Source organism: Branchiostoma floridae, chromosome 14 (genome assembly GCF_000003815.2).
Source record: "Branchiostoma floridae strain S238N-H82 chromosome 14, Bfl_VNyyK, whole genome shotgun sequence".
NCBI lineage: Eukaryota > Metazoa > Chordata > Leptocardii > Amphioxiformes > Branchiostomatidae > Branchiostoma > Branchiostoma floridae.
In genome coordinates this window covers 16,902,201-16,927,656 of record NC_049992.1, presented here as the reverse complement: position 1 = coordinate 16,927,656, position 25,456 = coordinate 16,902,201, and the positions used below count along the sequence as shown (strand labels likewise).

Genomic DNA, 25,456 nt, shown 5'->3' with positions numbered 1-25,456 from the left:
TTGTTACCACAGGTATTCGTTAATCATTAAGACTATTAAAAGTACATGCTTCATGCCACATTGTTAATGTGTCCTGCTAGGAGCATGTTTGGCTTGAGACAGAACGTCTCCATGGCACAAGCGGTAACGCATCCCCACTGCTTGGGCATCTGGATCAAATTCTGTGGATCCGTTGGCCTGAGTTTGATTCTAGGGTTGGCTTAGCTTGGACATGTAAGGGATGGCATTCATAATTTCAGATGATGAAATAAATCCTGCGGTCTCATAGATGAGGGAGCTTATATTAGGCATAATTTCAAGCACTAAACCTCTGCACCCAAAGTAACACCCTTATCGCAGGGTTGGACAAGTCCGCTAGCCCGATTGTCCAGGGCAAGTGAAAGTGCTGATCGGACAAGTGCATGTCCTACTCCACTTGTCCGATTTAGGAAGTAAGATTTTTCCATGAGAGAGATTTTTGTTTACTTGTTACTTTTCAGAGTCATAGCAGCAAGCATTGGTCAACACTGAAAAATAGAGCCAACAATAAAAGAATTCCATTGATGGAATTGAAATACTTGGACAAATGTCATTTGAATGTCCAGACGAGTGAAAAGCTAGTTCGGGCAAGTAAATTTTGTATGTACTTGCAACTTGCCCGATAGGACAAGTGAATTTTAGAAAACCCTGTTATCGGAAATAGTTTGATGACCCAGGGTGCTTGGTTGAAAGCGCATGCTGTGGCAAGGCCATTGTGCAGTTGCAGGAAAAGCACTGAGATCTTACGCAAAGAACGTATTTGCGTTTTGTTTGTTTATTTGTTCGCACAAAATACATGAATAAATACAGAAAAAGAATACATCAAATACTACAGGTGTAGGAGGAGGGGAAAACCGTAATCGGCTTATACTTAGCCCTCCTTCTCTATGATAAACAATACAAGTAATAGTCAATGATTAACAAAAAAGTAACACATGGGATATGATAATAATACAAAAGAATAAGCAAATAATAATAGAAAAGTAATTTGAGATACGATAACAACTGAGACTACTGTAAGGGGCTAGGGTGGTCTATGAGATGGGATTTCAGGGCACTTTTAAATGTAAGAAAAGTTTTAACTTTTATGTATATTTGGCTGAAAGTTGTTCCATATTGTGACACATCTGTATTTTACGGAGGACTGTGCTAATGATGTGCGGAAGAGAGGAATAAATAGTGGATACTTTGCCTGGTATGATAGTTGTGTACAAGTGAATTAGGGTTTAGAAAATTTTTGAATACATTGGGGAGATCGTTGGAAGGGAAGTTAAACGTGAATATACTAATTTGAAACTTATTGATGTCATACAAGTTCAATATTTTTAATTTTAGAAATAGAGTGGTTTCATTTCGTCTCCTGAGACGAAAAGAGCCAAAGAGAGATTTCAAATGTGCAACGTTGCCACTGTTTGATTTTGCTGTGGTTAGGGCCTTTACATTTGTCAGTTACTTGAAAACAAAGAGGGAGTAAAGTCCTCACTCTGCAAACAAAACCACAAAGTTGGCCAGGTATCATCCAAGTAAAGGTAATGGTATTTCATGGTGCCAAACTTTCATGAAGGTTGGTTGAAACATTGAAAATTACCTGCACCAGGCAAATTTCAGCTGCACCACTCTGAATTTAGGAAGTATGGATCATACCAAAATTGTTCAGGAACCATTGCTATTTCTTTTTTTTAATACTTTATAGTAGGTGGTAGCAGTCAATGCAGTCAGTCCACATATACCTACTAGTACATCAAAGGACATTTATGTATAAAACCCAGTACATGGACCAGTGCAGGTTAGGTGCAGGCAGAAACCAAAAATACCTGCATAGCTCCAGTTTTACCTGCAATAACCTGCATAAGCAGGTGCTATTTCGAGCCCTGGCAACATTATCCATAATGAAAAAATCTAAGTAAGATAAGTGAGCTCTCCCATGTAATGTATTACACAATTCAGAATATATAGGCTGTGATGTTGAACAAATGAGTCTGAATTACATGTAACTAGCATTGTATGTAACATGAAATGTTCATCTGCCTGGTAGCTATGAGATGTGTAACCAATTAACTAATTAAGTATCTTCTTTACTGACTTTACCCTGCATTGGTGACAAAATGATGGCACTTTTGTTTATCCAAGATATTAGGCTTTGTGAAACTATGTAAAATGCTAAGATAAAGAGAAGCAAAGGACACTGCTGTGCAAACTTTCTCAGCTCACTGAAGACAGACTTCAAGTTTAAGCACAGAGAACTGGGTCTCTCATCAAATACAAATGTAGCAAGAAAACTCAGAGAGCCAAGATGCTAAGGAAGCTAGCAAAATGGATCAAATGGAAGAAACAACGAATACAACTGCAGGACGGTTCTATTTCTGTTAACCATGTACTGTGTAGTACAGGACATTAAATGTTAATGGTTTCTCTTACCTTCCCTCCCACAGCATCATGTCGGAGACTCTGACATTCGGACCTGAGTGGTAAGTTCTTACTGACATTTTCTCCTTGAACTAGGTGTACTATTGTAATATGGTACTTGTCTAAGTATCATAGAATATAGTACAAAACAACGACTGTTTGTTGAACTATTGATGTACGTGTTTAAGTTGAAAATGAATTATTCATCATATAGAAATACATTTGGAAGTACATATTTTCATTAGGGGCCTTGTAGTGCGAAAGTTTGATGATAGCATATAGAGCAGCAACAAGTTTCATTGCTATTTCCGTAGTAGGATATTTTTTTTACAAGGAGGGTTTGCTAGCCTCTCAGTTTATCCATTGAGACTCTGTTGTTGCTAGCTTATTTTACAGTTGTTACCTATATAAAAATGGAGGTATTGTTTTTGATCCATGTCTTTGCCTTGGTGTGGGTCCATAGTCATTTGAATATTATAGAGTGACAGAATGTGAGTCGGAAGATGGTGTAACCGGAGATGAAGAATTGGAAGGTTGGGTCTAGAGTTGTCCTGCAGGCTGAAAGCGAAGTAAAATAATTACTGACCAATTAGAACTTTCATGAATATACAAAGGTTCAAACAAACTGGTGAGGAATTGTATAATAACGATAATGAATGAAACAAAATTCACCAAAAGGACATTTTGTTGTTTCGGCAGGCTTCGTGCACTTTCCAGTGGGAACAGTGTCACTTCACCGCCTCCCTCCCCCGGCCTGCCGAAGTACAAACTGGCAGAGCATCGCTACGGGCGCGAGGAGATGCTCGCGCTCTTCGAGAAGAAGTACTGCACAGACTGCCCGTCCGAGTTAGACACCTTCCAAACCATCATCAATAAAGATGTACTCCTTCCACTCGCATTGATCCCTCTTACAGAGGAAGAACAGGTGAGGATGTCTCAGATTTCCTGTGGTACACATGAGACATAAGGTCTACATTCTAAGAAATAATTAACTTAAGTAGAAGTAGATGTAGAATAGATCTTTGTCGTTCATCTATAAATATCATGTTCTTTCCTTGTTGAGTATACTTTTATGTATACCTCGCTGTTTGCAATTAGCCTTCGGGCATGAGTTTGCAATAAAGATTACAATTAACGTTGCAACCAGTGTTGCTGTATTGTTTGAGACTTTGTAAAAAAAGACAAAAATAAGATAGCTCTTGGAAAATGCTGCACAGTTCTGTAGAAAACTTTCAGTCTAATATGAAAGAACAGGACAACAATTGAGAATTTTCTGTGCCATATTTTTGTATTAGGTCAAAGTTTTAGTTCTGTACTATGTTAACTGTACCAAAACTTTCATACTCATCTTGCAAGTACATGTTAATGTAAGAGAAAGTGATACTCAGGGTTGGACAAGTTTTCTAAAATTCACTTGTCCTATCGGGCAAGTTCATAAAAGATTTACTTGCCCGACCAACTTTTCACTTGCCCGAAATTTAAATCATTATGACATTTTCTATGTATTTTCACTTTCATCAATGGAATTCTTGTTATTGGCTATATTTTTCTGTGTTGACCAATGCTTGATACCATGACTATGAAATGCAGCAAGTATATGAAAATCTCACTCAATGAAAAGAATCTAACTTGCCCAATCGGGCAATTGAGGTTAACGTGTACTTGCCCGATAGGCATTTTCATTTGCCCGAGACAATAGGGCTAGTGGACTTGTCCAACCCTGATGCTGTTCACACAGTGTTTGTTGTGCTTGTCTCTCCAGCGCAATGCCTCGATATCAGTGAACAGCACGGCCGTCCTTCGGCTGATGGGCAGAGGGGGAGGAGCGTCCAGAGGGGTGCGGGGCGGGGGAACTCGCGGGCGAGGTCAGGATGCTTCTTTTCATCTACAGGGGTGCCTAAGCATTTGCACGAACCCTATGAAATTCGTACGAATATTATGTGATACACACGAATCACTATGCAAAAACGCACGAATATTATGAAATTCGCACGAATCACTATACAAAAACGCACGAATATTATGAAATTCGCACGAATCACTATGTGATTCACACGAACCTTATGAGATTTGCACGATCCTTATGCATTTCTTTTCTCATAAATACCAAAGTTAAGGTCTGTGATCTGAAACCAGTTTATCTCACTGAAGAGTTTTTCTTCCACTGGTCATGACATAGAAGACAGATGCCATATCTAATATTTACAGGTTCATTGTACCTGGGAAATTCCCCTAGCTCTTTTAAGAAAGGAGAGGGCGGACAAACGTCATGATTTCTGTGTTTTTTTGGCGAGGCCTCAGGGACGGAGCCGTTGGTATAGTACTGCGATTGATTCGCCAGGAATTCTAAATATTCCACGCATCCATTCCCTGGGGAATTCGTTTTTGGCTACATTTTTCCGCAGGGCGAGGTCGCGGGGAGGGAGGCTTTTATCGTGTTGGTGACGACGATGGACCGGGGGGATTCATTCGTCCTAGTTATAGCCGCAGTCAGAGCTGGGATGAAGGGTACGTATGGGGGTTGCTGTGTACCAGTGTCTGTGTCCGTACTGGTGAACCTCTAGTGTAACCACCCTTCAGCATACTACACTTGCTGCCTGCTGGCTATATTGAATTAATGGACTTGTCTAGGCAAAATGTTATCTTGCTCCAATTGCATTTGGCTTCCATAACAACATGAGATGGAGAATATATTCTGCTTTCATTAAGTTATAAAAATAGCATTTGCACTTTGGAAAAGTTCTCATTTGTCTGTCAAAAAACTTCAAAGCCTGGCTATTATTATTCATGTAAGTCATTACCACATATAAGAACTCTTATTCTGGCCTAATCCTGAAATATGGATAGCTTGGGTAGATAATAGAGGTGGGTACCGGTACAAAACTGTTTTTTTTTGTATTGGATCGGTCTAGAAAAACTGGACCTGAAAAAAATCAGTGGACTGGAAGTTGGACCGATTAGAAAATGAACAGATTTACTGACCTACGGCGGCAGGTGTTCACGTGTTTTGTGGGTTACCAGTTCAAGAAAATAACAAGAGCGAAGTAGAGAAGAGTTGATAAATTTTACCAAGTTTATATGGTCAGTTAACAGAGGCAGTTAGTGTTGTTCACAGGATACTCCATAAAACAGATTTCTTCATCGTGAAATGGATCGTTGTCATGAGTTTTGATTCATTCGCAAGTTTTCACATTTACAAACAATTAGGTTCAGGTCCAGACCTGGACCTGATCCTCTGGACCCGAACCATACCCGTACCTAAAATTTTCTGTATCGGTACCCACCCCTAGTAGATACTGTTAGCATAAGCATGTAGTGACTTGTGCTTGGTGGCTGTATGTTTCTGGTGTAATCCCCTCCTTCTGTTTCTTCCCAACATCAGATCTGATGTTGACAATCTCCATTTCAGGGGTGGGGACAGAAGATTTGACAAGAGACCTCCTATGGGTGAGTTCTTTTGAAAAATGACACAGACACATTCTTGATCATTTTTTAACCATGCCTAAGTATACAGATTAATGGGATTTTTGACCAATGTCAAATTTGTTTAAAATATTATTTATGGCATGCTGTGTATCCAACTGTTACGATGTAATTTCAAGACTAGTATGCCATTGAGCTTCATACGATTGATTTTATTCTTTTCAACCCCTCTTGTTTTTTGATCATAAGGCCACAGCAAGAAATTTTATGGATGACATCCTTTACAAATCCCAAATCTAATGAGAAAGGAATTCATTATTATTTTTTTCCCCAGAAATCAGGCTAAAATCAATGTGCACGCTGATGTCATTCCTAACATTTTCTTACTGTTGCCTAAGCCCTTTTAGTAAGCAATTCATGTTTTATTTTTTCTAATGGTTCATGTACATGGAAATGTCACCCCTAAAACTTTTGTTTGTTTGTTTGTTTGTTTACCTTCCTTTCCTCTTGTCCGTTCGCCCTCCTCCCTCTGATGCAGAGCTTGACATGTTTTCCACAGTAGGTCGGTCATTTGAGGAGGGGGGTCCGCCCTCGCCGCGGAAGTTCGAATTCAGTAGAGGATCAAATAGTGACAACTGGCGGGCCAGAGATCGCGACCGCGCTCTCGAGCGAGAGCGTGAGGACGAGGATGAAGAGGGCGGTTGGCGATCGGCGGGACATCGAGGATCGGAAAGATGGAAACAGATGAGCCCTGGTAGGTACAACCAAAACTAAAGACCACTCAGGGGACTGATAAAATCTATGTGTATACTATGTGGTCACAATGGACAAGGTTCTTCATGCTTGCGTCAAAATTATCTAAGGTATCTCCAAAAGTGTTAGCATTGGCCTGGTGGGTCTTATGTAGTGCTGGTCGCTTTTACAGGTTTGATTGATTTGTGAGGTCGATTCAAGCCCATAACACTGAGGAAGCCACACGGCCAAACATGTTTGTTGTGTGTCGGTTCGCATAAAGTTCCTAAATGGGGAACATGCGGCTTCAGCGTCTTTTCTGAAGATGTGTCGTAAATGTGAACGGTTGGCTTGTGGTTGTCCTTCTCCACATACTCTGATTTGCGAGGTCTGGTTATATTTATCAGATTTGTTTCAGTGTGTTTCACTTCTACAGACTTACAGTACCACCCCGCTGTAGATTTGCAGGGAAAGCTAGTTAGATCCTTGAATATAGAACCCAATTTGTAATAATAATATGCTTATGATATTATTCAATCGGTAGCTAAGCCTCCTGGTGATTTCATAGGTGGACCAAGAAGCGCCGGTTGGCGAGACTTCAACGGGCGCGGGGAGAGAGAACGGCACTTCGACTTCGATTTCCGGTCAGGGCGCGAGCGGCACTTCAGCGGGGGCCGCCAGCGCTCGCACAGCGGGGACTGGGCAGACGACAAAGAGGACCTTCCTGATTGGTGCATGGATGACAGTATTGAATCAGACGGTGTGGGAACGTTTGATTCGTCCGGGGCTTTTGTTTCCCTTAAGGTAATTTGTGTATTCTCATTTCAGTATGACTTTGTGCTTGGTGACTTTTGCCAACATACCCTATAGCTAAATTCTGAGATAAGTTCCTTCAATTAAGAGTATAATGGTTGTGACCTAAAGGCTAGCCAGTGTCATATTACCACCGAATAAAGCAATGAGTGAGTGAAGCAGTTTATGAAGGTTTGTAGATAACTTGCCAGGTTTTCCTTGTCTGTAAACTGACCTGCTATTGGTCAGAAGTTGAAATCCCATCATTATTGGCAAATCAATGTGCAACTTTCCCCTTCATTAACCCATACTCATGATGTAATGGCTGTTTAACCAAAGTGAATGGAGGTTTGTGATTGGTTCACACAGACTGGATATGATAATAAGGTTTAATCTTTATTGCTTTATAGAAGGGAGAGAAGGAGCCAGAACCAATAGAAGAAGAGGCTGAAGAGGAAGCTGCTGCCAAACAGGATGAGGAAAACCAAGAGGTAATTAGTATGTCTTGTCATGTTTCTTTGGCTTAACTACTCAACTGCTTTAAGGTATCACACCAATTTCGTAACACACCTATGGGTGGGTACCTGTACAATGCACCAGTAAAAAAAACGTTTTTTTCTTGTTGGACTGGTCCAAAAAAAGGTTCAGGTCTGGACTGTACCTGTACCTGAATTTTCTCTACCTGTATCCACCCCTAAACACACCAGTTTTAAACAGTAAGTACAAGCCACATATACGTAAGACAGGACAGCAAGTGATCTTTGAACATTGGATACGTATCTATTAAGCAGTACTTCATATCCAAAGGGTACATATGATTAGATCAGTATCAGTTGCGCGCACCAGCACCGCCGAATGCGACTGTTGTGTCCATCTGTAGCACCCTTACCGAGTCGTTAGTAGGTTTCCATTGCTATGTAGATATTATGTGACTATAGTGCTATGGTGATATGAAAACAACTCAAAGCACTTAATTTTCTCCCTACTGTGAAATTAAGTCCAGCAAACTTAGATGCAATGACCGGTGCAATGGCCGAGTGGGTAGAGTGTTCGCCTTGCATTCGGTAGGTCGTGAGTTCGATCCCCGGCCGAGTCATACCAAAGACTTTAAAAATGGTACATGCTGCTTTCTCTGCTTAGCACTCAGCACTAATGAGGAAGAGTATGGAAGTTAAACACACATCACTACCAGCAGACTAGCCCCCTGCTGTAGTGACTTGCACATGTGTGGCCCAAGGGCTACAGAAATGGAGATGGGCGCCACCCCCAAGTTATTGATGTACAGGCAACTTTAATTTAATTAAAAAACTTAGATGCATTTACGTTATGAAGGTTGAGATGATAAAATGCAATGTTTTCTTCAGTCTGTAGATCACTCAAAAGAGCCACCACAAGAGGAAGATGAGGAAGTGGAAGACAGTGGTAGAAAACCTACGGAAACATCCAGACCAGGTGAGATTTTAGAGACTTGACTTGTAGCCCAAACAATGGACTGATTCCATAGCCCTTCCCACCCGTGAAAAAACACAAAATGCACAATAAAAGCATCAAAATGCAAATATTGTTTTCATGAACATGCAGCTCTCTCATTGGTCCAACCACCAATTGCCATTCTATTATTGGTTGAAGTGTTAATTGTGATGACAGTCACTCACTCATCCTCTTACTGAGAGTAGAACCAACTAAATGTATGTTCACTGGGCTAAACAATCAGGATCAAGTCTACACAATGTATTAGAGGGACATTTAACTATATTGTAGATTTCTAAAGTTTGCAATGGGCATTGTTGAACCAACCTTTGTTTTTTTGATGATTTGGGAGAGGTTATTTTGAAAATCATTTAACTTTTATTAAACTAATATCAAACTTTAGTCATTAAATTTTTATTAAACTAATATTGAAATAAGACTTAAATATATACAAATGCTTGCTTTTTGGGGTGAAAGATTTCCTGATTCTGAAAGTTTTTGAAATCACTGGTTTCATAATTCTGAATCAGAAGAGCCACAATATTTCAATAATTACAGTATACAAGTGCTTGTTTGTTCTCTTTTTATGGAAGATTTTTTTTTCTGAAAGTGTTTGACATGAACAATTTGTCCACCAGAAGATCCGAAGCCCCAGAAAGCGTCCTCAGTGCCCAGCAGGCAGCCACCTCCAGAGAGCAAGCCAATTCCAGAACCCATCCCCATGCCCTCCAAGGAGCCCTCTCCCCCTCCTCGCGAGGTCCCCATGTCCGCCCCTCCTGTTGTAAATAGCCAATCCCCCCGTCCCCCCTCCCAACCCTCCCCCAGACCCCCTTCTCAGCCACCCCCCAGGACTCAGGAAAGTGCAATGACTTCTAATCCCCCTTCATCTCAGGCAGCTAACTCACAGGTCAGTATTTATTTGTTTATTTGCATTCATCACAAAGTGATGGGGAGGGCAAAACAGGTCCAAACAACCTTTACAAGTTGCCCTCCCTCACACGAAAATGTCATACAGTACAATAACATTTGAGTAACAACATATAGAATACAGGACATATAAAATAGAAAGGCATACAGCTACACAGGAACTACCCCCAGTAGAAGTTTTCATTTCACAACATTTTCTCATAGAATGATCTCTAAGCAGATGTTTGCAGTAGAAGATTGTATAAATGTTTTCTGCCTGCCTAGCTTTTCTGATGATACAAAAAACTGTTACCTAAACATTAATGCTTGAAGAACGGTAGAAGGTTTTAACAGAGCAAGTTGCCAAATACTTCATTGCATTTGTACTTATATGACAGTGGTAGAGACCGTCTTTGTAAGATGTTCTCTTAAATAGGCCCCCTGTGATATTTCATGATCTTAGCCTGGGTACCATCCAGATAGTAGTTTGCGCCTATGTTCGCTTCTGCTATTGGTCTGGAGACCTGCACATTCAAACCTTTTGGTGGTCGAATTAAGGAATGGGTTATAGAGCACTCGTTCGATGACAGCAGGCCTCCCACGAGCGGACGGAGGGCGTTTCAGGTGTTAAAACGCCTGTTCGAGCGAGTGCTTGAGCCCTTATTCGCTCATGTGTAGCGACCATTTAGCACCCTCTGGACGATTCCAGACACTAGAGATGTCAAGCTTCCCAGATGGAGCAGTATAGAAGCGGATAATAGAAGTTGCAGCGAGAAGTGACTGTATATAGTGTATAATAAACATCAGAGTGAACTACTATCCATTTGGTTCCCAGGCTACATATACTGTAAATGCAGAAATGTTCGCGGTGGATTAATGTTAGCGGTTTTCGCGGTGACCGCTTCACCGCAAAATTAAAACCACCGCGAACATTTTTCTATTATGATGTTAGACTGCAGTCTATGGTGTTACCGCGAACTTAAATCCACCGCGAAAAGTCCCTTTTCCCGCTGCCGCGAAATTAAATCCCCACGAACTTAAATGTATTTACAGTGTCTTGGTTATGAATAACGAGTCTTGTTATCTAGTACAGCATAGTTTGTCCATTTCTGGGCTCAGCAGGTTTTGTGTTTCCCAGGTGATGGTGAGTGTGACGGAGAATCCTGTCAGTTCGGTGGCAGGAACCACAGTCCCTACAAGCAATACTGCACCAGTAGTAGACGACGAGGCTTTAGACATTCAGATAGAAAAGGTGAGTTTGTTCTGCCCTTTTTTTAAAATTTGCCAAGGGATGTCCTTGTAGCTCAACTGGTAGCAGCCTCACAGTTGAGCACATGGTTCTTATTAGTTGGTAACTGGGATACCTGAGTTCAACCCAAGGAAGGGTATCTCGATTGGTTCTGTGCCCATCTTTTGAGGTCCCTGCAACTGAAATAGCAAGGAAACTAACCAATGGGCCAGTTGTCACTACAAGGGTTTGAACGAACGAGGAGGTCTAAGGGTTGCTTGAAGGTCAAAGGATACAGGATTTAGACTGCAATGGCATGTCTTCTACATGTGTCAGAAACATCATGGTCGAGACGCGGCCGGTGGACTGAAAGTGAGGATTAGCTTACCTAAGAGTAGTTTCTGTTTCCTTCTCAGCCTTCACCTCGTAAGAAGTCTTGAAAGTTTTTGGAAGAAAATGTAACGTCATTCTCGAGTCCGAAACGTCATCCTCAAGACTTGATCATTAAAAGTGAGAACTTATTGGTCCAAGAATTGTTTTTTTTCCCCACTCATTTTGCATTTTGTAAGAGCCTTTGTGGTCACCTCAAGGTTTCAGTAATGAGGCTGAAAATACATCTTTTCCTCCCACACAAAAAAAAACATCATTACTGGAGACAAGCTCAACTCACTTAAGAGTGAAGAATTATTGACTGCAGAGTTTTTATTTTCCCACTCTGGCATTTTGTAATAATTGCATTAAGCTAATTTGCTGTAATAAGACTTGACGCAAGTCAGAATCGTTATTGCTTGAGACAAGATCGACTCATTGTCACTATCACAATGTACCATGTCAATCAATACTACAATGCTGTACTCATCTACAAATCATTAAACTACAAACTCTTACCCTACATGTGCATGACTTTTGTCTACTGACATCAAAGCACAAAAATAACCAGACAAAGCACAAGCAATCAACTGGTTGTCCCAAAACCCCAGCAAGAGACCTTTCAGAAGAGCCACAGCCTACCAGGGACCGAACATCTGGAACAGTCTACCACCAGACATACGCACAGCCCCAACTCTGGAACAGTCTACCACCAGACATACACACAGCCCCAACTCTGGAACAGTCTACCACCAGACATACACACAGCCCCAACTCTGGAACAGTCTACCACCAGACATACGCACAGCCCCAACTCTGGAACAGTCTACCACCAGACATACACACAGCCCCAACTCTGGAACAGTCTACCACCAGACATACACACAGCCCCAACTCTGGAACAGTCTACCACCAGACATACGCACAGCCCCAACTCTGGAACAGTCTACCACCAGACATACACACAGCCCCAACTCTGGAACAGTCTACCACCAGACATACACACAGCCCCAACTCTGGAACAGTCTACCACCAGACATACACACAGCCCCAACTCTGGAACAGTCTACCACCAGACATACACACAGCCCCAACTCTGGAACAGTCTACCACCAGACATACACACAGCCCCAATTCTGGAACAGTCTACCACCAGACATACACACAGCCCCAATTCTGGAACAGTCTACCACCAGACATACGCACACCCCCAATTCTGGAACAGTCTACCACCAGACATACGCACACCCCCAATTCTGGAACAGTCTACCACCAGACATACGCACAGCCCCAACTCTGGAACAGACATACGCACAACCCCAACTCTGGAACAGACATACGCACACCCCCAACTCTGGAACAGTCTACCACCAGACATACACACAGCCCCAATTCTGGAACAGTCTACCACCAGACATACGCACACCCCCAACTCTGGAACAGTCTACCACCAGACATAGCACAACCCTAATTCTGGAACAGTCTACCACCAGACATACGCACAGCCCCAACTCTGGAACAGTCTACCACCAGACATACGCACAACCCTAATTCTGGAACAGTCTACCACCAGACATACGCACACCCCCAACTCTGGAACAGTCTACCACCAGACATAGCACAACCCTAATTCTGGAACAGTCTACCACCAGACATACGCACAGCCCCAACTCTGGAACAGTCTACCACCAGACATACACACAGCCCCAATTCTGGAACAGTCTACCACCAGACATACGCACAGCCCCAACTCTGGAACAGTCTACCACCAGACATAGCACAACCCTAATTCTGGAACAGTCTACCACCAGACATACGCACAGCCCCAACTCTGGAACAGTCTACCACCAGACATACGCACAGCCCCAACTCTGGAACAGTCTACCACCAGACATACACACAGCCCCAACTCTGGAACAGTCTACCACCAGACATACACACAGCCCCAACTCTGGAACAGTCTACCACCAGACATACACACAGCCCCAACTCTGGAACAGTCTACCACCAGACATACGCACAGCCCCAACTCTGGAACAGTCTACCACCAGACATAGGCATAACCCCAATTCTGGAACAGTCTACCACCAGACATGCGCACAGCCCAAACTCTGGAACAGTCTATCACCAGACATATGCACAGCCCCAACTCTGGCTTCCTTCAAGAGACTCTTATTATAGTCTTAAAGTAACAGAAACAACCAAAACAAACTGTAAAATATGTGTATAGACATATTAGGACTATAGATGATGCAAAATGCACCTCTGTTATTTAATTTGTCTTATCTCTTCCCTCATGACGTCAGTGAAAAGCAGCCTTTGGGCTGATCTGAGCTTTCATGAATTAACAAAGTTTCGAACAGAAGAAACAAACAAATAAGTGTTCTCTTCTCTTCCAGGCTGCAGAGAGCCTTGTAGCAACAATGACAGCAGAAGATGATGAAAAGTTAGAAGATACTTCTAGTCAACCAAAGGGCCTACCCATGACACAGGAGACTGCGAATAAATGGTTTTACAAGGATCCACAAGGAGAGATACAGGGTAGGTCGCTCACAACAGATCAAAAATGCAATGTTAACTTGGAAAAGTGTTCTACAGTAGTTGAATTAGAGTGACATAAAAACAGTCATCTATAAGTGTGTAAATCTTTACAGTTCTAGCATCCCTTTGATGGAATTTTGTTGTTGGGGCTGAGTGGTTGTTTGGGATGTACCATTTTGCTAAGAGGGTCCACCTTTCCCCCCACAGGTCCCTTTAGCTCCCAGGAGATGGTGGAGTGGTTGTTTGGGATGTACCATTTTGCTAAGAGGGCCCACCTCTCTCCCCACAGGTCCCTTTAACTCCCAGGAGATGGCCGAGTGGTTGTTTGGGATGTACCATTTTGCTAAGAGGGTCCACCTCTCTCCCCACAGGTCCCTTTAGCTCCCAGGAGATGGCGGAGTGGTTGTTTGGGATGTACCATTTTGCTAAGAGGGTCCACCTCTCTTCCCACAGGTCCCTTTAACTCCCAGGAGATGGCCGAGTGGTTGTTTGGGATGTACCATTTTGCTAAGAGGGTCCACCTCTCTCCCCACAGGTCCCTTTAGCTCCCAGGAGATGGCGGAGTGGTTGTTTAGGATGTACCATTTTGCTAAGAGGGTCCACCTCTTTACCCACAGGTCCCTTTAGCTCCCAGGAGATGGCGGAGTGGTTGTTTGGGATGTACCATTTTGCTAAGAGGGTCCACCTCTCTCCCCACAGGTCCCTTTAGCTCCCAGGAGATGGCGGAGTGGTTCACCGCAGGCTACTTCACCATGACCCTCCTGGTGCGACGCGCGTGCGACGAGCGGTTCCAGCCGCTGGGAGAACTCATCAAGAGATGGGGAAGAGTGCCTTTCATGCCCGGACCTACCCCGCCACCCTTGTTGGTAGGGAGAAACGTAATCTCCCTATTCTTATATCTAGTAATATTGATATGATACAATCAGGGATCTTCCTAAGCAGTTGAATAATGTTACTGCAGCAACCTGTTGCAAACTCAGCACCGCAATTCAAATTGTCTTGCTGCACCACTATGATTTAAAGTTCAGAGAAGAAGAATTCGGAAATCATAGTTTTCACTTGAAAGTATCAAATAGAACCTCATTGACATGTGGTAAAAGTGTCCATGCTGTTTCCATTTCTTTGGTCCCCAAAATCAATTTGGTTTCAGTGACAACATATACTTGAGTCATTGACAATCTTTGTTTTTCAAGGTTGTTTTTCTGTTGTCATTTTCCATTTCTTCATTCCATAGAATAAGAATTGTGGCCTAATGCACAAATGATATTGGTAACTGTCACAACACATACATCATGATATCACTTTGACAAATTGTGTGGTTTGGCAAATCCTTTACGTAGGAATTGGTGGTGCTTTTATGGCTTTGTAACACTATGACAAATTTTATTATATTTCATGACTAAAATATATTGTATTCGTAATGTTTCTGCTTCTTTCTTCTCCTGACGAATCTTCAAATCAAATCATCTCTGTCGTTTCTGGACTGAATGAATTGAAATTTGTTACAAGGATAGACTGGGCCAATACCCCAGATGTTGTTTTTTTTTCAGTTTTGGAACAATCTATTGTTGCATGGGCTGGGAGATGGCTGAAATGTGCTGCATTTGCTCTTGATAAAATGTCAGCCTTTCTGGTTTCTATGGTATTCGTCAACTTTGTTGTTTTTCTGTACCTGAAACAGAACAATCCTGCAGCGAGCGCAGCCTCCTCCACAGCGCCGACCTCGTCCAATGCCTCTCCCGCTGCGACGGTGGCGTCCAGTTCTCCCGCCATCGATGCGTCTGTCCTGGAGCAGCACATGATGAAACAGCAGTACCTGCAGCAGCAGCTCATGCAGCAGCAGATGCTGTACATGCAGCAGACAGGATTTATCAGGTTAGGCCTAGGGGAAAAACTTTAGCAGCCAGGGGCTGAATTGTGAGGAGCTTACAATATAGGTGTGGCTAAATCATAAGGCCCTGGAGCGGCTGCCATTCAGCGCTTACTCAGGTTACCTCAATACAAGAGCAATTGGTCCACATGCGGCGAAAAAACTGTAGGTTTTATATACAAATACGACTGTCGCAAGGGTCTGGAGTAGCTGCCATTCTGCGCTATTCTCATGTGACCTCGATACAACTGTCACAAGGGTCTGCAGCGGCTACGATTTGGCGCTATTCTCATGTGACCGTGATATGACTGTCGCAAGGATCTGGAGCAGCTGCCATTTGGCGCTAACTCAGGAGACCTCAATACAACAGCAATTGCCCCACTTGTGGCCAAAGGACGGTAGGTTTTATATACAGATTCTGGTGTTGACAGTTAAGTTTTGTGTTCCCACAGGGCCCAGTCCCAGCAGCTCCAGCAGCAGCTGAAGCAGCCGGAGACCATGGGGAACATCGGACTCCAGCAACACGTACAGAGGCAGATGGTCGCTCTGCAGCAACAACAGCAGCAGTTACAGGTATGGCTGGCTCCATATGGCTGTTAGGGCTTGCATTCATCCTCCCAAATGTGGTCATAAAGCCAGTGGCCCCTTGTATGAGCATCAAACCACTGCATGTAAAAGAACCCAGTACAGTTATCGATAAGTGTATTGTTGCCTTGGCCTGCTTGGCTGAAAGTGCAAGCAATGCCATGGCCTTATTGCTCTATTATCAAAAAGTATTTTGCACCGAGGATGAATGCTTTACATGTTTTCCTGCTTACCTCTCTACAGACCCTGTTTAAGCAGCAGCAGACCCAGCTCCAACAGCAATACCAACAGCTACAACAACAGATGCTGCAGCATCAGAGAAAACAGTCTTCCCAGGACAGGTCAGTCACCGTGTATCCTTCTTCATTTTCTCTCAACGTGTAAAATTGGGTCTGTGTGGCAAAACAGCTAGAGGGTTGACTCAGAACCAATAGGTCTGGGTTCGTGACTTGCCATGCCCCAACCTTGTTCCCTTTGGAAAGGTACACAATATTATACCCACCATGACGGTGGCGTGATGCCCACTGAGCCTCTTTGGCTAATCTGTCAAAAGTGTACCAAAAAAAACAGATTTTTAAACTTGCCACCAAGAACCGTAATTTAAAGAAGATATAGAACGAAGGAAGCATTCCAAAGCAGTTAGAATTTCCATTATGTTGTAAATTGTTTCATAACCTTTGCCAAGAAGGTTATGTTTTTGGTGTAGCAGTATTTGTTATTTTTTCTGATGACTTTAAAGTTCAGTATTTTGACCCAAGAGACTTTCATGATGCTTATCAGTTTCCCACTTCACACATGGCTACAGATCACCCACAGCGGAACTTCCGCCTCAGCCCAACCCCACACCTCAGCCCCAGCCCCAGCGCGGTCGTCCGTCATCCCCAGACAAGGGGACGGCCATCTGGGGCCAGCCCAACGCTCCGGCCGGCGGCTGGATGGAGGGCGGGAGTGTGTGGGACCTGGATCCACCCAAGTCCTCTGCTTCCTCCATGGACGACATTCAGAGAATGGAAAGGGACAAGGTTAGCTTTTCAAAGACTTTCTTTTCTTTTCTGTGGACTTATGTGAATCAGAGTCTGTTTGTTAATGAGAAACTCAATAACCATCTACTGGGTGATGTTCTGTTATTCTCATTACTATAGTTATGAACAGGCCTATCACTGATTGCTAACTTCTGATTGGTCAGGAACAGACCAATCACACATTACCAACTACTGACTGATGTTCTTTTATTTTCATTGGTTAGGAAGAGGCCAATCACTGATTGCCAACTTCTGATTGGTTTGGGACAGACGAATCACGCAGTATCAACTACTGAATGTTGTTCTTTGATTTTGATTGGTTGGGGACATGTCAATCACAAGTGGGCCTTGGCAACCACCCTAGCTAAAATGTGTTCTTCTTTGCTGTTTCATCTTTCAGCTCTCAAAGAACTTTGGATCGCGGTCTAAGAAATGTTTTTATAAGAATCGAACACATACAATATGAATTGCAGATTGAAGGACAACCAAACAAAATCAAATTGTTGATTTTCTGAATTGTAGGAGGAGAAGGATCGCAGAGAAGCTGAGCTTCGCCTGCAGAAAGAAAAGGAGGATGACAGTCGACGGAGACGGGAGGAAGAAGAAAGACGGAAGACAGACGAACTCAGGAGGCAGCAGGAGCTGGAATTACAGGTCAGAGATAACGTCTAATGTAGATCTTGAATTGTTTGTAAGTCCCTGCAAAGATAACTGAATTTACGGTGGTGAAGATGTTGCTAGAATAGGTAATTACTGGTACACATTATTTTTCTACACAATTTTCAACAGCATGTGCTTTAAATTTGCTTTATATAGTATTTACTGTCATACAATAAAATCACTCCTCCACTGGACTTATGTGTGTTATTGTACAGCACATGTGTTGTACACTGAAGGGCTTTTGGTTCATCTGAGCATACATGATGATGTTCCTCCATTGGACTCTTCTTTGGGTCTTCTTTCTTAGGTTGTGCCAGCTGTTGCTGATATCTGTACTCCTTATTTTTTCTACAGTTTCTCTTCTCCAGCAGTTTTCAGGCTGCCTTCTCTTTCCCCTACCCTGTGTATTCCTGGTTAGGGCTTGGTCTGTAGTGCTGGATGCATCCTAGGCGTATGCCCAATCCAGGAAAAATTCCTCTCAAGGGTCTGGGTTTGTTTTCCTCTGTCCCACAGCTAGAGATTACTAGTCTTGCCTTACCTCTTGTTGTGTTTGACTCACTTCTTTCTAATTGCAGAGACAAGAGGCCGTTCGCAGACAGAAGGAGGAGGAAGAGAGAAGAAAAAGGGAAGAAGAGGAACGTAGGAAACGAGAGGAAATCGAACGGCAGAGGGAGATGGAGAGAGCACGTGAGATCGAGCGCCAAAAAGAAATGGAGAGACAAAAGGAAATGCAAAGGCAGCAGGTAAGTCCTTATGGGTGGTGAGTGCAATTTGCAGAATATTGCATGGAAAACTGCTTTGTATTTACAGGGATTGTAGTAACAACAGGTTTTGACTTTGGTGGTTTTGTAGCGACCTGTTCCATTGTGTTACTACTAATTGTAATCATTTTAACTGTGAACACAATGATTATTCAAACCCTAGGTTTTCACCATGTTGTGAAATTGTGCTGCAAGTGCTGCAAACCTAAATGAATTTACAGTGAAGGTCCTATAGCCTTTTTTAGACCATAGGATGGGCAGTAGGTTGTTATCCACTCTATCTTTGGCATCACAGTCTCTAATTGGCGATAAGGAAACCTTTTGGTTATACATTCTCCAAAGTGAACATTAGGAACCCTCCGACCAAGGAAAAAAGGGAGGATACACAAAGGAGATATCTCCTCCTCTACTGGGTGTATTTCCCCTGAGTTTCGACTAGTATTGAGCTGAGGTTTGGAATCTCTTCCCGCAGGAGTTACAGAGACAGCAGGAGCTGCAGAGACAGCAGGACCTCCAGCGTCAGGAGCTGGCCCGACAGCAGGAGCTGCAGAGGCAGCGGGACCAGCAGCGACAGCAGCAGGAGGCCCTGCGCCGGCTCCAGGAACAGCAACGCCAGCAGATGCAGAACGCCAACCTGGTAAGTCACGTAGGAAACTTATGCCAACCTGGTAAGTCACATAGACTTATGCCAACCTGGTAAGTCACATAGGAAACTCATGCCAACCTGGTAAGTCACATAGGAGACTTATGCCAACCTGGTAAGTCACGTAGGAAACTTATGCCAACCTGGTAAGTCACGTAGGAAGCAATGGTAAGTCACATAGGAAACAATGGTAAGTCACATAGGAAACTTATGCCAACCTGGTATGTCACATAGGAAACTTATGCCAACCTAATAAGTCACATAGGAGACTTATGCCAACCTGGTTAAGTCACATAGGAGACTTATGCCAACCTGGTAAGTCACGTAGGAAACTTATGCCAACCTGGTAAGTCACGTAGGAAACTTATGCCAACCTGGTAAGTCACATAGGAGACTTATGCCAACCTGGTAAGTCACATAGGAGACATAGAACACAGGTGCATAGATTGTGGTGTTTTCTTGCAGTGAAAATTCAATGCTTTATGACATTTGATTAAATTTTGGTACAAGTACAAAGTACAAAGAAGTTCCTTCCATCCCTGCACTGCAGCTGTCCCAGCATTCCCTGTGGGCGCAGCAGACCAGCTCCGCCCCATCCACTGTGCCATCTCTTGCCCAGATTCAGCAGATGCAGGAGGAGAAGGAGAGGAAGCAGAGGGAAGAGGTGAGAGACATCCCATAGTATTAGGGGTGTCAGGGCTTGAAATACTGGGTGCATGTGCACCCAGGTGCACCCAAAATTGGAGCTGTGCACCCAATCTTTTTCTGTGGGTGCACAGGGTGCACCCAAATATTTTGTTAGGTTTATGTATGTAAAGATATCAAAGTGTACTAGTATACATCATATTCTTAACATCTTAGTTAGAAAGATGATGGAAATGTCTGTCATGGTACTTGTTTAAGAATTGAATAGCTTGTAACTAAGTTTTATTATTAGGTTATTACTTAAATTTAAGTGGTGCACCCAACATTTTTTTAGTGCACCCAATTTCTTAAGCTGGGTGCACCAGTGCAACTAATCCCAAAAATGAATTTCGAGCCCTGGATGTGTACCTGTACAGAAAATTCAGGTACTGTCCAGGTCCAGAACACCAGGTCCTGGTCTAGACCTGAACCTAGACCTAATTTTCTAATCGGTCCAAACTCAGGTCCACTGATTTTTTCCAATTCCAAGAAGAACTGTTTTGTACTGGTTACACTGTACCGGTTAACCCGCCCCTGAATAGCATTACATCTTTCTGGTCTGTCAGTTGAAGCAGTGTTACTCAAGACATATACAAACTTGATTCTAAGAATGACATCCATCCATGATGCTTTGTCTGATATACTTAAAATGCAGAAACTTTCGCGGTGGATTAATGTTCGCAGTTTTCACGGCAGCCGCTTCACCGCGAATTTTAAACCACGGCGAATATTTTTCCATAACAGTAAGAGACTACAGTGTATGGTGCTACCGCAAAATTAAAACCACCACGAAAAGTCCATCAATTAAATCTCCGCGAACTTAAATACATTTACAGTAAACTGGAAGAAGAAAAGAAGAAGAAAAACAAATCTATTAATTGTCCTTGTTGAAGCTTTCGGGATGTCCTTGTTCAAACTTTCGGGATGTCCTTGTTAAAGCTTTAGGGATGTCCTAGTTGAAACTGTTTGGATGAACTTCTTGAAGTTTTAGAGATGTCCTTCGTGAAGCTTTCGGGACATCCTTGTTGAATCTTTATGGATGTTCTTTTTTCCCCTCAGCGACAGAAACAGATGGCTGCCAGTCAGCAGATCCAGCAGCAACAACAACAGCAGCAGCAGAAGATGAACCCTGGCAGCTGGGCAGCAGGGTAAGTTTACTGTTGTTCATCCATCAGTTGATGTACAAGAAAACAAGTCTTCAAATAACCACCAACTGTTTTTTTTCTAAGGATAGAGTCTTTTAAAGCCAGGCTTTTAGCTAGGATTTTATAATAGGGAGTCCAAACTTATTGGTAAGTCGCGGTAAGTGACTATTGTAGGCGGGGTCTGGGGGCATCCACCTTCCATGGTGCAGAGTTTTTGATGATTTTAAGTTAAAACAATGCATTCTTAGGTATCCCAAGAGGTAAAAATGCTGTTCCAGAGGTCACAGTAGAAGACTGTGACCACAGATGTCCTGGTAGCATCCCTGGTCAATCAGAATTTCATGCTTGTCAGACGATTTTCTCCTAAGTGTAAGGGCGTCCAGGGGCATCAAATTTCTTGTTATTCTAAGAAAAGTTCGTCCAGATGACGCGTTGACGCATGCCTGGCTAAATGCCTGTTTAAAGCGTAAGATAGCTTCACATTTCCATGGGAGCGCAAGAAATCTCAGAGCTAGTTCGCTAAGCAAGGCACCATTGAAAAAGTTTGCGAAAGACTGCACAGCATGCAACTCTAAAGACGTTTCAGTGACTATACAGTTGTAGATGCAAAACTCAGTGGATACAAATATGAAAGTTTATCAATCCTTGAAAGTTTATATTGTAGTGTAGTTATCAACGGACAAGTCTTAAGCGAGGATGAATTGTAACAAGAAAGCTTTTAAAAAAAGCTGGCCGGGGCGCATTTGGAAGGACTACCTCAAAATTTCATGTTGTGTTCCAGTAAAATGTGCATCATTATTAAACTAGAAGTTTATATCTAAAATCTATGGGAAGTTGGCTGGAAACCTTTGTTCGCTTTATATGATGCTCTTTGCTGTGCTGCTTTTTGCTCACAGGTCTCATTTGCTTTCTTTGCTTTGTATGATGTTCTTTGTTCTGCAAGACTCTCTGTCTTCTGTTGATAGGTTTGTTTTTCTTGTTTGTCCTTGCATATTGCGCTTTGGATTGCAAGACCTTGCACTTTTTTATCATTTAAATTTGATGCTGCATTTGGTGACATTACTAATTGATTCAAGAGGCCTTCATTCCTGTTCTCTGGCATAGCACTTGGATGTTTGCTTGTGGTGCATGGCACAATGTTTTTCCCAGTACTTTGGTTACAATGTGGTGCAAATGGAAATGCTGTGTTTGGTTGTTGTAGGTTCTCTTTCGTAGATACAAACTCTGGTTTAACCAAGGTGTATGTGTGTTGTTGTTGAACTTGAAAGCAGTTTTCTGACTCAATCATAGAAGAAACATTGCTAGTCAGATTGATAATGTGTATACCAGTAGGTTCAACTGATAAGAAAACATTTTCTGCTTGTACTGTGACAACCTCAAAATTGCATTGTGTGTTCCAGTTAAAGTGTTGCAAGAATGAAACTAGATTGCTGTTTGAACTGTGCATGCTTAAAGTAGAAGTGCCATGGCTATCTGGCAATGCTAGTATGGGACTTCTGGCATGTGAGTCATAAACGGAATACTTGTTATCAGCGTGCAACAATGCTACTGTTGAACCAGTTATTCCATGTGCTGTTATGAAAAGACAAGTGTTGGATTCAGCAAATGCTGCTTCTAGGGCTTTCTTTAAGGTGTAATAAGGATAGACTGCTTCTGTGGCAAATATGTCTCCAGTGTAAGACTCTTTTATTGATACACGTACAGTATTGTTGTAAAGTTGCAAATAGTCTGGAATATCATCAACGGAGAGGAACTCCACACCAGATCTTAGTGATGGTTTTATGTAGGTGTATAGTGCATCTCCTTGAAAAAGTACACCATCAAGGTCTGTACTTGTCCAGGTAATTGCTTGTCTGCAAGTACTGTGGTTAACAACTGCCATTAAAGCATTTGCAGTGCATTGTTTGCCTCTATTATCTCCACTGAAAATGATGTCACCTTGGTGGTATTTTCCCGATAAAATAGATTCACACATTGTTCACAATATATGTGTTCTTTGCTTGACTTTATTTGCACAATGCACAGTGCTCAGTGGCACGATTGAGTCTGGTGTGTGCAAAATGCACAGTGCTCAATGGCACGATTGGTCTGGTGTGTGCAAAATGCACAGTGCTCAATGGCACGATTGGTCTGGTGTGTGCAAAATGCACAGTGCTCAATGGCACGATAGGTCTGGTGTGTGCAAAATGCACAGTGCTCAATGGCACGATAGGTCTGGTGTGTGCAAAATGCACAGTGCTCAGTGGCACAATTGGTCTGGTGTGTGCAAAATGCAGTGCTCAGTGGCACGATTGAGTCTGGTATGTGCAAAATGCACAGTGATCAATGATCTGTTAATAGGTCTCAAGGTCTAATTTGGTTGGATCAAGGACTCTCTTTCAAACCTCTTTGGTTGGATGCAAAATGTAATGCGTAGATTTCAGCAGAAGAAGTATAAATGTGTACTGTGTAAAATCTTATTGAGTACAGACTTTTGCTAGCTGTAAGTTTCTGTATATTACTGTGTCACTTGTATATATAGCAGAGAACAGTCTAAGGCGTCACTGAAACAGAAAGAAAATATTGTCTTGATCACATAACATCTTACTAGTACCAACAAAAAGCAAAAATCTACAAAAGTTCAGGTGTGACATCTTGCCAACTGCTTTGCTGATTGTTTAACAGTTAGCTACAATCCGTTGTTTTCTACTATTCTTTGGAAATGTATGTTTTAATGTATTAGAATCCGATCCATCTTTTCAACTTGTACGATATTTTTACAATCAAAAATGCCCTGCATAATGCCTCGCATCGGCTCAAGCACAGTGCACCATTAAACTATCTAAATTCTCGTCAATCCCCACACACTGGTTTTACTAAAAAAACTATATACCGTTCCTTGGAAATATGTTTCAATGTGTCCGAATTCATGATCACTATCTTTTCAAATTGTACGTTACTCTTACGATCGAAAATGTCCTGCAGGACCTCCTGCAGCTGCATATATAGACGCACGCCCCCCTCCCACCCGCACGTAAACTGTTCCAATCGTTGCACAATAAACTTGACTGTATACCCTCCACAAAATCTTTCGTCAAATGTCGTGCTCATTTTACTCACATGACACTACGCCTTAGAATGTAATGTTATATTTTAATACATCCGAATTCCAGAAAGATAACTTTACAAACTGTACCAATTTCTGTACGATAAAAATCTCACCTCCTCCGCACCGTCAACGCCCGTGAGGGTATTTACCGGAATAACCCGAAATGACCCGGAATAACCCGGAATAACCGTAATATTTCTTGTTCCCATGGCCATATATACATTATTTTATGCCAAAATATTGCATTCTGCGATCTTAACTTATCAAAGCACACTGTATTTCGGTAGCTTTCATCCTTTATTAAGGTTATTCCGGGTTATTCCGGGTTATTCCGGGTTATTCCGCTAAATACCCGGACCCGTCAACGCTATCGCAAAATGAACCGTGCGATTTAACGACAACTCCTCAAATGTTACATGACCAGTGTTTTACTGCAAATCAAGAAACATTTTCCTTTCCTAGACTTTGCTAATGAGCGCTGCAATGTTTTCTGTACGAGTAGAGGTCATGGATAAACAGTATTCTTACAACGTTTATTTGAAGGGCTAAGAAGGGCTGAGAATTGTCGTAAAAACGCACGGTACATTGCGTTTATTTGAAGGGCTGAGAAGGGCTGAGAATTGTCGTAAAAACGCACGGTACATTTTGCGACCATAGCAGACCCATCCAAGGACGAACCATTAAACCGGGGACAAAGCCGGGCGCCTTCGGCGCCCCGGCAAAAACTACACAACACGTTCTCTCATGGTGCAGTAGCTATGCACATGAGAACAACTGGTAGCTTGTTAAAACGTTAGGGTTATCGTTGCTCACACTTTATTAGCCAGAGCTGGCTCTCCCGGCTGGCCCTCTGTTCTAGTCTCAGTCTTGTCCTCCTGTCTAAGTAGACAGGAAACATCTTTTTTCTCCAACAGGGGACCCTCAGGTTCTGGCAAGTCCTTCCTGGAGATCCAACAGGAGCAGGCTCGACAGCTGGCCAAACAGCAGCAGCAGCAACAACAACAGAAACCACATGTGAGCAGACAGGTTTCACCATGTCATTTGTACTTCATTATGGTTTACAGTCTAACACACTGCATCTGTATCTATATAGCTGGTATAGCTGCTCTTTGG

General features: G+C 42.7%; 1 protein-coding gene across 15 annotated transcripts in view; it reads left to right on the top strand.

Moving 5' to 3' along the window:
- Positions 1 to 25,456, top strand: part of LOC118430257 (GRB10-interacting GYF protein 2-like) — a 40,823-nt gene that overhangs the window by 2,210 nt on the left and 13,157 nt on the right. For 5 of the 15 annotated variants that reach the window (XM_035840975.1, XM_035840982.1, XM_035840967.1 and 2 more), the window contains exons 2-24: positions 2,451 to 2,486; positions 3,124 to 3,349; positions 4,187 to 4,289; positions 4,830 to 4,932; positions 5,807 to 5,871; positions 6,386 to 6,601; positions 7,124 to 7,383; positions 7,782 to 7,862; positions 8,736 to 8,823; positions 9,480 to 9,748; positions 10,886 to 10,999; positions 13,744 to 13,885; positions 14,585 to 14,763; positions 15,567 to 15,760; positions 16,208 to 16,328; positions 16,584 to 16,681; positions 17,146 to 17,362; positions 17,885 to 18,016; positions 18,598 to 18,765; positions 19,256 to 19,420; positions 19,977 to 20,090; positions 21,170 to 21,258; positions 25,231 to 25,357. In XM_035840975.1, coding sequence (XP_035696868.1) covers positions 2,455 to 2,486; positions 3,124 to 3,349; positions 4,187 to 4,289; positions 4,830 to 4,932; positions 5,807 to 5,871; positions 6,386 to 6,601; positions 7,124 to 7,383; positions 7,782 to 7,862; positions 8,736 to 8,823; positions 9,480 to 9,748; positions 10,886 to 10,999; positions 13,744 to 13,885; positions 14,585 to 14,763; positions 15,567 to 15,760; positions 16,208 to 16,328; positions 16,584 to 16,681; positions 17,146 to 17,362; positions 17,885 to 18,016; positions 18,598 to 18,765; positions 19,256 to 19,420; positions 19,977 to 20,090; positions 21,170 to 21,258; positions 25,231 to 25,357 — 3,303 coding nt within the window. In that variant the 5' untranslated portion in view covers positions 2,451 to 2,454. The remainder of the gene's footprint in view (positions 1 to 2,450; positions 2,487 to 3,123; positions 3,350 to 4,186; positions 4,290 to 4,829; positions 4,933 to 5,806; positions 5,872 to 6,385; positions 6,602 to 7,123; positions 7,384 to 7,781; positions 7,863 to 8,735; positions 8,824 to 9,479; positions 9,749 to 10,885; positions 11,000 to 13,743; positions 13,886 to 14,584; positions 14,764 to 15,566; positions 15,761 to 16,207; positions 16,329 to 16,583; positions 16,682 to 17,145; positions 17,363 to 17,884; positions 18,017 to 18,597; positions 18,766 to 19,255; positions 19,421 to 19,976; positions 20,091 to 21,169; positions 21,259 to 25,230; positions 25,358 to 25,456) is intronic. The other 10 variants (XM_035840979.1, XM_035840977.1, XM_035840976.1 and 7 more) reach the window with 9 other exon arrangements.